Consider the following 16,799-nt stretch of genomic DNA (forward strand, 5'->3'; position numbering starts at 1 on the left):
AAATACATGAGAGTAAAACTAAAGTTAGACTGAAACCAGCTCAATGAAAACTTCCCTTTTTACTTGTCACATTGTGGAACGCAAATAATGTTAACGTTCTGAGAATTTTTTTCCATAGTGAATCTAGTGGAAGAACACGAGCTATAGGCTTTGTGGGTAGCATGCAGCAGCATGCTAACATTTCTCATTCTCTTTCAACTTTCACCAAAACATTTTTCCTCTGGTTCCCCCACAGCGCCTCCAGATCAACAACCAACACCCACGCTTATGGGTAGGTCACAGACAAAAGCTTTTTTCAGCTCATGTCAGGTTAAAAGTAGACTTAGTACCTACCTGTGTTTCACAATACTCCCACCTTGAATATTTCCCCTAGAAAACAATCACTCTCATTCATGTAGGATTGTCACAGTTGTGGAAAAAGCTTGAAATATCAGGGAGTTTTCAAATAATGAATTGGAGGCCGGCCACAGTTATGGAAATTATTAAAAGTTTGAAAGTTAGCTGAAATAGAAGAAATCTTAGAAAGTCAAATCCTCCATTGAACTGCATTCAGAGCTCATGCAGGACGCCTTATAGAAGACATATGTATAAAATATTTCCTTTTTTTTTTTTTACTTTGTTTGTAAATTACTTGTAATACCCAGTAATTAAATGAAATTATAAAAATAAAAAAAACATTATTAAAAAAATATTAACAGTGCATTTAAAATTCTGCATAAAAATAACACTTTATTTGTTTCTTTACAAAGTCTGTTTGTAAATTACCCATGCAATCAATATAACGTGTATATTTTAAAATTATAATAAAATCAAATATAATACGATAAAAAAAACAAAAACCTTTATAAACAAATTTAATGAAGGAAAACATTCTTTCCCTTAGCAACCGACAAAGTGGCATTATTGATTGGGAACCTGAACTACAATCACCATCCTGGTCTGATGGCCCCCATCATGGATGTTCATGAGCTGGCCAATCTTCTGCAACAGCTAGGCTTCAGAGTGGTCTCTCTGCTTGATCTCACCCTTCCGGAAATGCAGGCTGCCATTGACAAGTTCTTGCAGCTCCTGGATCGTGGAGTGTATGGTGAGTCACATGTTGTGGGCTTGCTGGAGGAGCCGGTAGGATATGCCTGGTGTGTTTCACAGGACTGCTTTAACTACAGTTAATTCTCTCACAGGATGTAGACTTTGCACTGATGGCAATGGCTTGTTTGAGGGTAAAGTTTCAGGTTCCTGACTGCAAAAAAGAGTCAGTAAATTATGTGCAGGAATAAATAAATTGCAATGTGCAATAACATGCTCATTTGAAATGATCCGGATTTCTCAGTTTGAAGTTGTGGCTATCAGTGCTATCCATTGTGTCTCCATAGTGTATGTTTTGTGCTGGAAAGTGTTGTGATGGATGTTTTTTCCAGTGCTGGACACTACACAGTCCATTTGAAATTCTCCTGAAAAAAAAGAATTTTAGTGTTGCTCAATAAACATGACTGGAGCTTCTCAGTGACGAGTCAGAGGAAGTTCCATCTGAGTGGAAAAAAGGCTTTGTTTGTTCCGGTGATACAGTATCAGTGCATGTCATGGGTCAAAAAACCACAGCACTTTCAACCAAAGGGCTTTTTTCAGAGTAACATTGAGATGCTGTAGTCTGTTGATTGGCTGATAAGAGATGTGTGGGCAGTAGCCTTGCTGCTTTTATCTCCAGAAACCTATAATGCTTCTAACCAACAGATTTATACTGGTTGCTTAGCCCACATTGGACTTTCCTTTTTTAAACTTGTATTGTAAACTGCCTCATAATGAAAATAATTTGGCACACAGTGTATTCAATAGAAAGTGAAAAATGGAAAGTGTTTAGTCATTACATTGATTGCCTCTGTACTGTTGTCAGTATGGGTTACATTTAGCTGATGTCATAGCAATAGTCAGTCACAGCATCATCAAAATATGAAACATTGTGTAGTTTTCATGTTTTACCAAAAAAGTAAGTTTCTGTCATCATTTGTTCACCCTAACATCTTGCCAAACTTAGCAAATGTCTCTTTTCTTCCTTCTGTGGAGCACAAATTGTACATTTTTGGCCAGTTCAAGCTTCAAGAAGGACACAAAAGCACTGTAAAACTATCTTATAATGGCATACAATTGCTTTGTGTTGTAAACAAGCTGACATTTTAAGTTGTTGTTCACTGATAAACTCTGAGTCCAATGCGACCAGATCAACTGGTTCTGGAAGCAGTCACTGGTTTTGGAAGCTAGTGCATGAGTCGAATGAACTACTTTGATGCTTTTATGGTTCAGATATTCTTAAAAATTCTTCTTTTGTGTTCCTTTGAAAGAAAGAATGTCATACGGGTTTTGGAACGTTATGGGGTGAGTAGATGATGACAGAATTTTCCTTTTTTTAGTGCACTACCCCTTGAAAGTAGTGAAAGATTTGACAGTTACAACACCAGTTTTCTGTGTTTCCCAAGATTTGAATCTCGCTTCCTGTAAACTTTTTTGAACTTAATTTAACAATCAAAGTATTTGTTGATTTCTCTGTAATTAATTTACATTCAATATTTAAAAAAGGCAATGTTGTATATAAAAGGTACTTAACCAGAGACCTAAAACAGAAACATATTGAATATTGTGGACTATTATTAAACACATCTTCTCTTTTCCCAATTTCAGCTGTTTTTTACTACGCTGGCCATGGCTACGAGCACTCTGGCAGAAATTACCTGGTAGCCATTGACGCTCCACGACCCTACCGTACGGAAAACTGTGTGTGTGTACAGAGAGTGATGCAGAGTATGCAGGAGAGAAAAGCCCAGCTCAATGTCATTCTCCTGGATACCTGTAGGAAATGGTAGGCCTGCAGGAACATGATGATCTTGTGTAACTTATTGTTTGTTAAAAAATGTCTATTTAGAATTCCAGATTCTTGAAATTGTTTCAGAAATGTTACATGCTGCTACACTGTTCAATGTTTTTGCTATTTTATATCCTCCAGGTACAAACAAAAAGGTCCTTCCTCTGAAATTAAGCCTTTGGCTCCTCTGGGCAACACTGTATATGGATACGCCACGTAAGTACTGACAATTGTTCTAAGCCTCCCACAAAACTTCTTAAACAACAGTGATTGTGTTCTTTTTGTATTATCATGACGTTTGCTCCCACAGGAGTGAAGATGCAGAGGCTTTCGAGGTCCAGGATGGTGGCAAGAGCACAGGGATCTTCACCAAGTATCTGAACAAACATGTCTTAAAGCCAGAAAGGGTGACCCATGTCTTGGAGCAGGTCTCTGAGGGTAAGTGCTGCTACCAATGCTCTTCTGTTCCAAAACTTAGTCTCACTACCTATACTGCCTACAGCTTCCTTCTGAAGGTGCCGTGCGGTCACATTTTCATGGGCGAAATACTGTCATTTCAAACGGAATTCATGCGATTGTGAATTTCACTTGAAGGCGAAAGATTTCCCCTTGCAGATTTTGCAATGGGTTCAAGCTGGTCTCAGAGATTCGCTGTGTTTATCAAGAGAAAGTTGCTTAGTTTGAAAGTGACTTCTGTGTGAGCTTTTATTTATACACTGCTACAATGTTGACAATAGACAATGGCCTTTTTGCCCACAAAATTTCATAGCAACTCTCATTTTCAAAGGTCTTAAATTTGGGGACAAAAATAGTAGGACTTCTGTGATGTGGAAAATGTGGATGTAATCACAGAATCCAGTCATAACAATGAAATTTACTGTATAACGTTACAGAATTTGGCAAAATTTGGATGAGCTGTCCACTTAAATTATATTAATATTAAACTGCAAAACGTGGTGCAGTTTTGTCTGCTATACTCAAGCGCGCATGTTTTTAGTCTATTGTCTCACTACTTCTGGACATGAACACATGAATTTCATCTCCAGAGCTGCTCTAAAAGTTTACTTCATGAGCATTTTACAATTTCATTTGATAAAACTTTTGGTTAAAAAACTAAAATTGGTAGAATGTACTTTTCAAAGAAATAAAAAAATTCAATAATATAATTTATTAAAACATTACTTTTTAAGAAATGTCACAGTTTTTTTTAACTGCAAACCTCTGTTGTGCAGCACTTTATTTGCTGATTGTTCAAAATGAATTTGATTTATATTTTAAAAGATTAGTTGTATGCATTTATTTGATTAACCCCATATTTAATAATAAACAGCTATTAGCTATAATAGCTAATACAAGCTATTAATAATAGTTAATAATATAAACTATTATTGTTAAAATTTGAATAAACAGTTAAATGTAAAGTTTTATTAGACGCCCTTTTTGAATTTTACAATTTAATAAACCATTAAAACAGAATTGAGAAAAGTTTAAACATAAATTACGGAATTTGGGAAAAATAAAGACAGATTTCACAGGGCCCTAAAACAGGAATCACAGTACAGACTAATGTGATTATTAAAGATGCACTAAGCGATTTTTGTGAAGTGAAGTGAAGAAGACATGGCACACAAGCATATTCAAACAAAAGCCAACACAGATAAGTTGTGTGAAACTAAGTAAAATCAACGTTATTCACCTACGTCATTCACCTATCAAGAAGAAACAATGCAACCTCGGCGTCCGATTCGAGCCCTTCCCGCTCCTTGAGTTCTCTCCACCGCTGGAAAGCGGGTCCTACCTCTTGCCTGATCATAACCCTTCTTTTTAATGTTTTGTTTCTCTGATATTTTCCTCTTTTTTTATCTGCCATCTCTCTCTTTCTATAGTCGATCTGCTAATATCCGTCCTGTGCACTCAAACTAAGTGCTCTCGTCTCTCTGTCATTACAAGACACGCCCCCTTACTGCTGATTGGCTACAAGTGTGTTTTGGGACTCCGTCCGAAGCTGTGGTCAAAAGTGTTTTTCAAAAATCGCTTGGTGCACCTTTAAAGGTGATTATTTAATTAAGTATATGTGAGAGCTGATCGTGCACAGTTGAAATGTCTCCAAAGTCAATATTAGATGTTCATATCAAAGCCTAACCAGTACATTTGAGCAATTTCAGAACAGTGCTGCCTTGCAAGCACAGTAATAACAAGATATTGTCATATTACATCATAATTCACACATGTAGTGAACAAGGTCACAGTGTCTTTCAGAGCTTTTGATCATTAGCGGATTTCTACTTGGAGTACTTGTGAACGCAACAACTGGTTGACATCCACTGTATGCCAGACATTGGTTTTCTGTATCCTCCACGGCATGATGTGAATGTTTATTTGTGTTTTAATGGTTGAGCAAATCCCCCCTCTCCCTGCAGAGAGCTTATTTGGTTGTTTGATTGGTCTCTTTGGTAACAGCACTTGGCTTTTTATATTGTAGCTGCCAAAGCATGTGACCTCATTCTCTGGCTGCTGTGCTCAGGTGGGGAAATTTGAGAGTGCTTAACCTAGGGATGTCTGCAGGGTGCCCCACTTACACCCCTCCTTCTCCTATCTCGTATGCTTGTTGCTCAGTCTGCACCCTGTCCCACTGCCGTTATCACTGTGTTTGTCATGCCCACAAGCACTATGCTCCTTCCTGTCTCAACTGTCTTTGATCATAAATCAATGCTTCAACACTGGTTACTGGTGAAGCACAACTCACAACTCAACACTATGCTGTAAATCCTTTTAGTGTGGATTTATTCTGTATTTCTGGCTAGCAATTTAATTTTGGAACAAGTTGTTCAAATTATTAGTAAATGTACTGTATTTACACTATTATTCCAGTTTGGAGTCAGTAATTTTTAAAAAATGTTTCTCATATTCACCAAGGCTGCATTTATTTGGCCAAGAATAAAGTAAAAACAGTAATATTGTGTTATATAATTACCAAAATTTTTTTACTTTATTCCTGTTTATTCATTCCAGCATCGGTTACGCCAGTCTTCAGTGTCACATGATCCTTCAGAAATCATTCTAATATGCTAATCTGGTGCTCAAGAAGCATTTCTTATTATTATCAATGTTGAATAATATTTTAATATTTAATATTTTAATAATATTTTTGTGTGAAAACTGTAATACAATTTTTTTCATGATTTTTTGATGAATAGACAGTTTAAAGAAGAGCATTTACTTGAAGCAAATATTTTGCAGCATTATACATGTATATGGTATATACATGTTATGGTCACTTTTGTTCAATTTAATTCACTATTATCTAATAATGTTATATAATAAATATAATTAATTTAGCCATAAATTGTACAACTTGTACTGGAAGTGAATATATGGTGAATTTAGAGGAAACATTTATTTACACTTTATCACAATGAAATACATTTTTATTTTTTTCAGTGTTCTGTTGTGCTACTACAGAAAATGACCCAACTTGCATTGCTTTCGCAATAAAATATATATTACAATTGTAAAATCCTGTAATTTTTTTGCAATGTTTCTGCACTAAAAAAGCAGCACGTCTCAAGTCTGTTTTTCTTATTTGAGAGCAGAACTTAATATGTGTGAATTGCTATTTTACTTTCTTTTGCAATTAGGGAAGGGACCTTATAGCATGTTCCTCAAAGGTTTTGAACTTCCCAATTATATGGACAACTTGCTGAGTCATGTTTCAGTGTCTGATCATCACGATGAACACCAATCACGTTTCAACAGAACAGTAATACCATAGTGTGTAGAGAACATATTTAATGTATTTCGTAATAGTTTGTTTGTAATGAACCCTGTCGTTCTCCTTTAGATCTGGGTAAGGACCCACTGGTGCGTGGCAGGCAGGTAGTAGAGATCAGACACACTCTGACAGAGCCACGGGCTTTGACCGATCCTGTGCAAACATCTGGACACACCATGGAGCTTCGCCAGCGGGATGCTTGTTGGAAACAGGCTAATGGTATTTACATATTCCTTAACCAACTTTATATGTGACCTGGACCACAAAACCAGTCGTAAGGGTCAATTTTTCTGAAATTGAGTTTTATGCATCATCTGAAATCTGAATAAATAAGATGAATGGTTTGTTAGGATAGGACAACATTTGTCTGAGATACAACTATTTGAAAATCTGGAATCTGAGGGTGCAAAAAAAAATCTAAATATTGAGAAAATCGCCTTTAATGTTGTCCAAATGAAGTTCTTAGCAATGCATATTACTAATCAAAAATGAAGTTTTGATATATTTACGATAGGAAATTTAATAAATATCTTCATGGAACATGATCTTTACTTAATATCCTAATGATTTTTGGCATAAAAGAAAAAATCTGGTATTTTGACCCATGCAGTGCATTTTTGGCTATTGCTACAAATATACCTGTGCTACTTATGACTGGTTTTGTGCTCCAGGGTCACATATTACGTCATCAGAGGTTCCTTTCTCAAATGCATCCTATGTAAACAAACACACAAACAAACAAAAATACCTTCATTAATGGGGTTAACTGTATACCTTATATCTTATCTTATATCTGTATTTTTTTCACCTGTATTCTACTTACACTACCGGTAAATATTTGGAATAATTAACATGTTTCTGGAAAAAGTATCTTATGCTCTTATACAGGACTCAGGGCTGCAATCATTTGAATACAGTAAACAGCAAGAAGAAGTGTTTTCTATTTTAAAGTTTCGTGAGTAAAGGTCTCTTGTACCAAAAAAATAGTGCATAACCAGTTTTGACTCATGACTCATGGTAAGAGCACCGCTGAAGGATCATTCATAAACCATGTGTCTTCTTTAAAAGGAAATGGATTTCCTCCCAAAAAGAGCCAAATTGTCACCAGTGATCTGATTCAAACGGATTCCATTATTCACTTTAGACTGTGACAGCTTCATTTTGTTGATTTGAGCAAACCATGTATTCTGACGCCTTTAAACATGCTTGCATGTACCAGCTTGTAGGTTTCTTTGATGAATGCAGCCGTTATCTTACTTTTTCGCAACATCAGTAACAAATATAATAGTTATACTCATCACACTTATCAGAATCTAATACTTTATGGTTTCTGTTATGTGTGTTTCCTTTTTTCCCCATTAAAGGAACACTCCACTATTTTTGAAAATAAGCTCATGTTCCAACTACCCTAGAATTAAACAGTTGAGTTTTACTGTTTTCGGTAAAAAAAAACCTTTGCACGCTCCCTGTGCAAGCAGGTGGTTAGTCTATTTTCAGGCACTGCGTAATATCATTGCGCCTGCTGCACTCATGGTACGGCAGCAAAGTTCCTTGGTTATTATGCCGGAATGAGAGTATAGTTCCTAGCCATATCGGCCTAGAAAATCGCAACTTTTCATTTTCTGTCAGTCTTAGTACACGATGTAACTACAGAAGAGTCAAGTTTTAAATAGAAAAAATATAGAAACTCTTTGGTCATTTTTGAGCGAGATGCTAACGGTCTAATCAGATTCAATGATCTATGCTAAGCTACAGCTAAAAGTGCTACGCCAGACCCGGAGATCGGCTGAATGCATTCGAAAACGGTCAAACTCAACTGTTTAACTCTAGGGGAGTTGGAAAATGAGCTTATTTTCACAAATAGTGGAGTGCTCCTTTATTTATGTGTTTGCTCATGTTTTTCTCAGTTCTTCCTGGCCGAAGGTCTCTGGATTTTCCATATTGTGCTGTTAAGGTGGAGCTGAGTTTCTCTGCCCTGTTCTCCAATGTCCTGGTTGTGTTTGGTACAGTGAGGAACACAAGTGCTAAGGCCCAGGACTGCACTCTGATTCTTGAGAGTGAACCAGTAAGTCACAGCTTTTCATGTCCTCTTTTGCTGTGATAAACACATACACACGGATACACAAGGTGGATATGAGAGTCAGGACGGGAGGGCCCAGAAAAGGAAAGAGGGTTGTGTTTCATAGTGTTTTGTACTTGAATGTGCTTCTTACATTTTTCCAAACTTATGTATGTAATATGGAGGAGGTTCATGCAGTGGCATTGAACATTAAAGGAAATAATAAAACTAAACAATTTTCACTCCCTTCGTGAGTCTGTTCTAGACAAAATAGGTCTTATATTTTGTATCAAGCATTGCTCACCAACTGTATTGAGCTGTAACAGATTTTGGTAGCACAACTCATAGCCAGTGTTAATTCAGGATTATTTATATAATATTATAATATTTATAAATTTTTAATATGAATGTTTTCAGTTTTCAATAATTTTATGTGCTTTTTGTCATTTTTTAAAATTGTTTTTGTTTCGTTATATTCTTTAAAAAAATTTTTAATCTTTTTAGTAATTTTAGTACTGAAATATAGTAATTTTAGTACATTTATATATACTTATACACAAGCAATGCACCCAAAAGCTCAAATATATTTGTTTTAAATAGATATTTAGATTTTAGTAAATTGTTCCTCTGATATGTTATGTAATTAGTTGCATTTTTATTTTCACAATAGTTTAAACAGTAATGATTTAACATAAAAAAAATATTGCTATACTGCAAATGTGAAGTTTAAAAAGTTCAGCAGAAAGAAGTAGGAGGATAACAAAACTGTAGGTCTACTGACCTCCAGGGGTGAAAATGTGTTATACGTCATTGGGTATATATCATAGACTGTATAAAAACAGGTATATATACAGTTCGACATTCACTTTACCTGTATGTTTGATATCAGTTTAAGTGGTGATATGTTTTTGTTTTTAGCAAATGCAGGACATTTTCTCAGGTTCTGGTCGATCAGAAGAAATGGACAGTCTGCTTGTGAAGAGCGGTGAAACTCCTGACTGCACCCTCAGGTTATGTTGCCTTCAAAGACTCCAGGTACCAGGACTTTTTGTCTTTGAAATGAAAAACAGAGGTATAGATCTTAAATTTTAAAACATTGATGATGATACACGTTCTATTTAAAACACTTGATTGTCAACTGGTCACTGGTTTGGCGAGCATGTAATATGCAAATGATAAAATTCAACTAACTAAAAATTAAAGGGGCTATGAAAGAAAAAAATATATATTATATTATATTAATTATATTATATTATATTATTATATTTTTTCTTATAATATATACCACTGAACCACTGATGTAGAATAATGCACTATATCTGAAAGTCAAAAATACTGTTTAAAGACAGTAAATAATTGCAGTTTATTCATACTTCCTAGGGATCTCTGGTGATCAAAGTGACACTGCACTACACCCACACACAAACTAAAGAACGTCTCACTGAGAGCAAAGAGCTGGACATAGGCAGGCCTCTCATTGCCTCCTGCAAGCTGAATCAGATGAGACCAGTGGACAGTCGTGTCCATACTGTGGACCACATGTCCAATATAAGATATCCTCATCATCAGAACCATCCTCGACCTGGTCAGCCCTTCACACGCAAGGCTGAGAACCGATTACAGAGTTCAGCCAAATCCACCTCCACGAGCAGCAATGAACCAGAGGAGAATGATGAAAATGACTCTAATGAATTCACTATGTGATGTTCCTTCCCTTTACAAATACACAGTAAGGCATTGTTTTGATGCAACAAAGGATTTTTCTTACATTAATTGTTTACTTTTTGCTTACTAATTACCAGTTGCGATACAGTAAATGTGTGTGTGTTTGTGAGAGAGAAAGAGAGAGAGAGAGAGAGCAATGAAAGGAAGAAGTTCTCATGCAAATGTAGAAATATTTATACAAATTATTTGTAAATCAAATTAAGTGTAATATTCTTATATAACCAATAAAGTACTACTTCTGGAGTTTTCCTGTGTGATGAAATTTCATATTCAAAACGCAGTCTTGGAATGTAAAGGTATTGATATTAAAGTCATTAAATATTAATGCATTTGTAGAACTTACATAAATACGGTAATAATAAGGTTAAAAGATGTCAAAAGATGAAAAATGTGGAAAATCAGAAGGTGTTTTGGATTAGATGATACATTCATTTTTATTTTAACAATTCGTATTTACAGGTATTATACATTTAAGCCATATCACATTTACAGATAATTAAAATTAATGTTGCATGAAGCTGAAAAAAACTATAGATAATATAGTTATTATTCAAAAAGATAATCGTTTTTATTCAATACAACACAGACAAAAGATAAATACAGTAACATATAGTCACACAGTGCGCTTTCAGTGTTTGCTTTAATTTATGTGAAAAAATAATTAATTTATATTCATTCATTAAAATTTATGAAATTAAAAATGACTAAATGTAATTTAAAAAAAGAAAGAAATATCCTGCACATACCAATTTTCTCCCAATACAATTTTCTAAATAATTTTAAAAGAATCTTGAATAAATATTTAGAAATGTTTCATTTTCATTTATATCTTTTCGTTTAGCCAGACAAATCTTATGCAATATTTTGTAAGATACTACTTTGATGTTGTTATTGATACCAAAGACTTAGAATTAAGAAAAAGAAGGAAAAAACAATACTGCTCCAGGAAATGAAGAGTACAGAATATTCCTTATAACCTTACTACTACCTTTGTCCAGCATCTTACTGGACAACAATCACCTCCAAATACGCAGCAGCACCTCAATCTTTCATTGTCCGTTTCAAACGCGTCCTTATTTGGAGATCTTAACCATTGGCTAGAAGGAGTGTCAATCAGCTTCTGTGGTCCCGCCCCCTTGCTCAAATATCAAGCGGTGAATGGTCAACAGTCGGGCTGCTACTGTCTGCTCGTAACCACAGCGACTTAAGCTGGAGCTGGATGCGTTCTGGAGGAACCTGTTCGCGATAACAGAAAATAAAACACTCAGCCGAACATCTGCAGCGTTCATGTCATCGGATAAAGATGCCGTCGGCTTCGGTTAGCTCGTTTCACCTGGGCGACCGGAGAGTTTGGTCGATGTGACATTGCTTGAGCTTTTTGTTGTGGTCCCGGACGCAGAGCAGCGATCGTGCTCTGGGAAGATGTTGAGTCGGCTGATGAGTGGCAGCGTCAGAAGCCTGGAGCGAGAATTCATGTGCACGGTCAGACTGCTGGATGATACGGAGTATACCTGCACCATTCAGGTCAGTCTCACCAGCGAAAAACAGCCTTCAGCAGAGCTTTTGTTGCAGGCTGGGAGAAGCGTGCGCAGTGGGTTTTGATAGCAGGTGCCAGCAGCCAGCATCCCCCCTAAAAGCAGCTCCTTAGAAAATCCTGTAACGCTCGTTTGATGTGGAAGAGTCTTAGCTTGTAAAGGCAGGTCAGATTTTGTCTGGTCTCAGATAGAGTGGGCTGGTTTTGCTCTCATCATGACTATTGTTGATGTGCTGGATTCCCATCTATCAGAACACAACACTGAAGTGCTGCTGCTTCTATAGCCTGCTGGAATGTAAATGTTGTAGTTAACATCTGGTGTGTTTATATAAATAGGTTTGCGTAGCAATTTCTTCTCTGTAAGCTCTGCAAGAGCAACCTCACTTTTTTTGGGACATATGGGTGAGTTCGAGATGTTTTAGGAGCATCCATTGGTGATACTTTGGTGTAAAGGAACAGTGCACCCAAAAATAAAAAGTCTGTCGTTATTTACAAACCTGTATGATTGTCTTCTTTTCTGTGGAACACAAAAGGAGATGTTCATGACAGCTTCAGGATACACTGAAAGCGAATATGAGTGAGGCTGTCAGTCACGTCTCCTTTTGTGCGTCACGGATGACAGATTTTTCTCTTTTGGGTGAATGATTCCCTCAACTTTTGCTTGGACATCACTTGTAGCACTCTTGGATTTGGTGTCTTGAGACAAGTCTGTAGTAAACATGCCAGGACCGACTTCAGAGAATCAAGTTATTCAGTGCACGTGTCCCCCTTTACAGTTTATTATCATAGTATTGGAAATGCTCCATAAGCAGGAAAGTGTTGTATGGATTCTGGCATGATGTCAACACTCCACATCCATTAATAATGTATGCTTTGGTCTCCAAAACTGCCCCTTGGGCACTTGTAAATCAAGCAGTTTAGCAGAGCAGCGTGGATGGCTGGCTGCTACGCACTGGCTGTGCAGGAGTGTGTGAAATCCGGCAGATTATGGGAGGTCTGTTACTCCGTGATGAAGGGAGGGTTACATCATAAACACTGGGGATAGAGAAACTGCAACCAAACCTAACTATTTCACTCTTTTCAATTGTCTCTAGTAGATTTTTCTCAATGATCCAGCACTGAAAGTAATTTTCATTTTACCATTTTATAATTTTTTTATTTAAACATTACTCACATTTGTAAAGGTCGCTTTTTTATCATCCACATATAATATTTTAGGAGAAGGTTTTGTTTATTACCCTGCTTAAACACTAATTGTTTTTCACAGTTTAAGTTCTTTTTTTTCTTCTTTGATGAACATTTTTGCAGTTTTTACAGGGACTTTGAACAGTTGACATTGTGATTTGATGTGTTTTGCCATATTTAATGGGAATATTGATTTATTCTATGTAAAATGATGTTGTATAATATCATGCATATAACAGTTAGTCCAAAAACTAGCTTATATGTCACACATATTGTCTCATTGATACTGTTTAATACAGACTAGTTATTATATTAACTTGTCAACTACTATAAGTTTTTAACTGGTTGATTTGTAAATTATTACATTTAGGTTCGCACAATATTGAATATATGGTTAAGTAGTTCACAGGTTTTCACCTCAGGACTTCTTAAAAAATAAAATATATTAATATTGCAGTATTCATAATAATCATCAACCGTTGAAAACAAGTTTTTCAGTGGCTGTTAACATTTAGCTCTCCACAATCCTGAATATGTCTTTAAATAATTTCTAGGTTTTCACCTTAAGATTTTAACTAACTGTTGTTGCCTCAAACAGAGCAAAAATAATATCACATATATATTTTTTTATATAAAAAAAGAAAATGAACAAAGACAGATGGGATTTATTTTAATAGGAAACACAGACATACAGCCGAGTGCAGGTTGGCATTTTTTCCTGTATTCAGCTGTTTGTTTTTCTTTGAGGATGCCTTTGTTTCATGTGTAGCTTGAAATGAAACGGGAGCCCACAGATCGCTTTCCATTACAGTCAATCTGAGAGCATCCTATTTCTCAGCCCTCAGAAGACTGAGAGGACTGTGGCTCCTAGATGACACGCACTCCCTCAGGGCTTTCATACGGTTTCGACACATCAAGACAATCATTGCGTGTTAGAGAGGATTAGAAGAAGGAAAAAAGGAGAGGAATTTTTCAGGAGCCACCTGAGTGAAGACTTTAAACTGTCTTCATGAGGAAGGAGTGTTTGTTTTATTGCCACAATTCCACATCGTGTTGACCTGTTGATATTTAAAGGCCTGTTAGAATGATTTTACAGGGAAAGCAAAAAAGTACCATGGAAGTATATGGAAGAGATTATGTTTGAATGTTTTTTTTTCAATCCTTGTGATGATAATGCTGAGTAATCTTACTCTGACAGTACAGCACTTATTAGTTTCTAAAGACATTTTGACATATCTGAAGACATCCTGTGTCAAAAATTTTATATGGATCATCAACTGGCCGATTACGATTTGCTCAAAATGTCCACATATTGACAGAATAACCACACTTGATATTTAGCTCTGTCATTTATGACTTTAAAGCTGATATTATACTTTTGTGCTACAGAATATTTGAATAAAAGCAGCACAAAATCACAGAGACCCACTGTAAAAACTGGCACATGTAGTTTCCAGAAATTTACTGTAAACTACAGTGACAATTATAACAGTCTATTTCATTAAGAGATATTATGTTAATAAACCAATCAACTTGAATTACCGTAATCAAAATTTTCCTTTAAAGTGTACTGATAATCACCATATTAATACAGATTGTGAACCAGAAAGCCACTTGATAAATCAGATTTCACTGTAAATGGTCTGTTCTGGACATAAAACATGACCAATTCTCACATATAGATAAAAACAAAGACAAAACACCATGAGGATAACATATGTGACACTAAAACAATGCAACTAAATAACAAAAAATGTAACAAAAATGCCCTATGGTACATTATGGTACACAGATAAGAAGATAATATTTAGTATGACAGTATTTCATATATAATGCAATGTTAAATCATTCACATTTTTTTTACTGTATAGCGTAAGGTAACCAGTTAACAGGTTTTTTTGCTTTAACATAATCTTTTTTATAAAAAAAAAATAGCAAACTTTTTTTTTATATATATATATATACTGTATATAAAAATATTATTTTAATTATTATTTTTTTGTTAAAATAATATTTTTTCTCAATTGTCCATTTAACAAATTACAATTAACACGTATCTGCCTTGCCAAAAGAAAAAGTGCACTGTTTTCAGCTGTTTGAAATAAATATTGGGCAAAATATATTTTTTACAAATGTAAAAAAAAATACAACATGTTGAATTAAGGATGCGTACATCATATTTGCTCTCATTAAATTATATAATAAATATGTAGCTTATCAGTAGTGACTATGTCAAAGGCAGAAATGTACAGAGAAAATCATCCAGTTAGTTAATGACGTGTATTCTTACAGCAATGTATTAAAAGCAATGACTAAATGTTGTGATTAAACTTATAGAAAGATTTGGTCGTTTTGTTTGTTGGTTCAAGGTTGGCATCATCTCTTCTCAGGAGTTCGGTCATCTCAGATCTTTATAAGGGCTGGATCCAGGCTGAAGCTTGTGTAATTCCTAGTTACCTCGGGATGCGCATCCTATGGAAGCCTGTTTCCGCCACTGAATAAAAAATAGAAAAAAGGTTATTGCGACTTTTTATCTCACAATTCTGACTTTTTTTCACAGAATTGTGAGATATAAACTCGCAGTTGCGAGTTATAAAGTCAGAATTGCGAGATATAAACTCACAATTCTGATTTTTTTTCTCAGAATTGCGTGATATAAACTCACAATTGCGAGTTATAAAGTCAGAATTGCGAGATATAAACTCACAATTCTGATTTTTTTTCTCAGAATTGCGTGATATAAACTCACAATTGCGAGTTATAAAGTCAGAATTGCGAGATATAAAGTCACTGAATTCTGAATATATAATTTATAGCACGCAGTTGCGAGTTATAAAGTCAGAATTGCATGATATAAACTCGCAATTACGAGAAAAAAAGTCAGAATTGTGAGTTTGTATCATACAATTATGAGAAAAAAAGTCAGAATTGTGAGATAAAAAGTCGCAATTACCTTTTTTATTTTTTATTCAGGGGTGGAAGCGGGCTTCCATACTAGGGTTGTGACGGTGAGGAAATTTTCCCAATGGTTAATCGACGTGTGACAACACCGATAATACCGGTATCACTGTGGGGGCAGGCCAGGGGCGTTTCCTCTTTTCCTCGCTTTCCTTCGCTTTTAAATAGCTTGCAAAAGCAGCGTGCGCATTTTACTTTCACTTTAGTGGCAATTTGGCGTCAGTTGCTTGAATGCAACAACAAAATACAAAGTCAAACTCACTTTAGCCTATATATAAAACATAGAACTTTTATTAACAAAAGAAATAAAAATACATCATGCTATAGGGCAGGCTATGCCTAATATAAAATAACAAATAACTTGCATAAAGTTTAAATAGGTAGCCTATACAAAACTGGAAATAAGTAAACGCATAATATATAACCAAATAAATAAGAAACGTAGAAAGTTTATTAGCAGAACGAATAAGAAAGCTCGGAGGCACGGCATACACCTTGATGTCAAATAAAATAAATAAATTACACAAAGTTTAAATAAAATAAAAATCAGCAAACACTGTGGAACCAATTAGATAAGAAACGAATGTTTAAAAAAACTTCCAAAATCACCTTAGATAAACGGCAAAAGTCAACAGGCTTTTCAAAATCCAAAATACTGCCAAACAGCCGCTTTTGCATTTTGTTTCGAAACTAAATCATCCGCGATCGTCTT

The 16,799-nt window shown here is 35.4% G+C and overlaps 1 protein-coding gene across 1 annotated transcript; it reads left to right on the forward strand.

Moving 5' to 3' along the window:
• The first annotated feature begins 54 nt into the window (after window positions 1–54).
• LOC107567895 (mucosa-associated lymphoid tissue lymphoma translocation protein 1-like) lies at window positions 55–10,648 on the forward strand. Its single transcript, XM_016253673.1, has 9 exons — window positions 55–271; window positions 884–1,087; window positions 2,674–2,851; window positions 2,996–3,070; window positions 3,165–3,292; window positions 6,696–6,845; window positions 8,534–8,691; window positions 9,604–9,720; window positions 10,066–10,648. The coding sequence occupies exons 1-9, from the start codon at window positions 172–174 to the stop codon at window positions 10,387–10,389; spliced, it is 1,434 nt and encodes a 477-aa protein (XP_016109159.1). The 5' UTR covers window positions 55–171; the 3' UTR covers window positions 10,390–10,648.
• The last annotated feature ends 6,151 nt before the right edge of the window (window positions 10,649–16,799 follow it).

The sequence above is a fragment of the Sinocyclocheilus grahami genome, unplaced genomic scaffold (assembly GCF_001515645.1).
Source record: "Sinocyclocheilus grahami isolate Dianchi unplaced genomic scaffold, SAMN03320097.WGS_v1.1 scaffold1194.1, whole genome shotgun sequence".
NCBI classification, from domain to species: Eukaryota; Metazoa; Chordata; class Actinopteri; order Cypriniformes; family Cyprinidae; genus Sinocyclocheilus; species Sinocyclocheilus grahami.

What these genes read in the sequence shown, in the direction of transcription:
- LOC107567895 (XM_016253673.1), top strand. Translation starts at nt 172, where the DNA reads ATGCTAACATTTCTCATTCTCTTTCAACTTTCACCAAAACATTTTTCC. An exon ending in ACCAACACCCACGCTTATGG is followed by an intron (nt 272 to 883) that starts GTAGGTCACAGA and finishes TCTTTCCCTTAG; the next exon opens with CAACCGACAAAGTGGCATTA. An exon ending in CTGGATACCTGTAGGAAATG is followed by an intron (nt 2,852 to 2,995) that starts GTAGGCCTGCAG and finishes TATATCCTCCAG; the next exon opens with GTACAAACAAAAAGGTCCTT.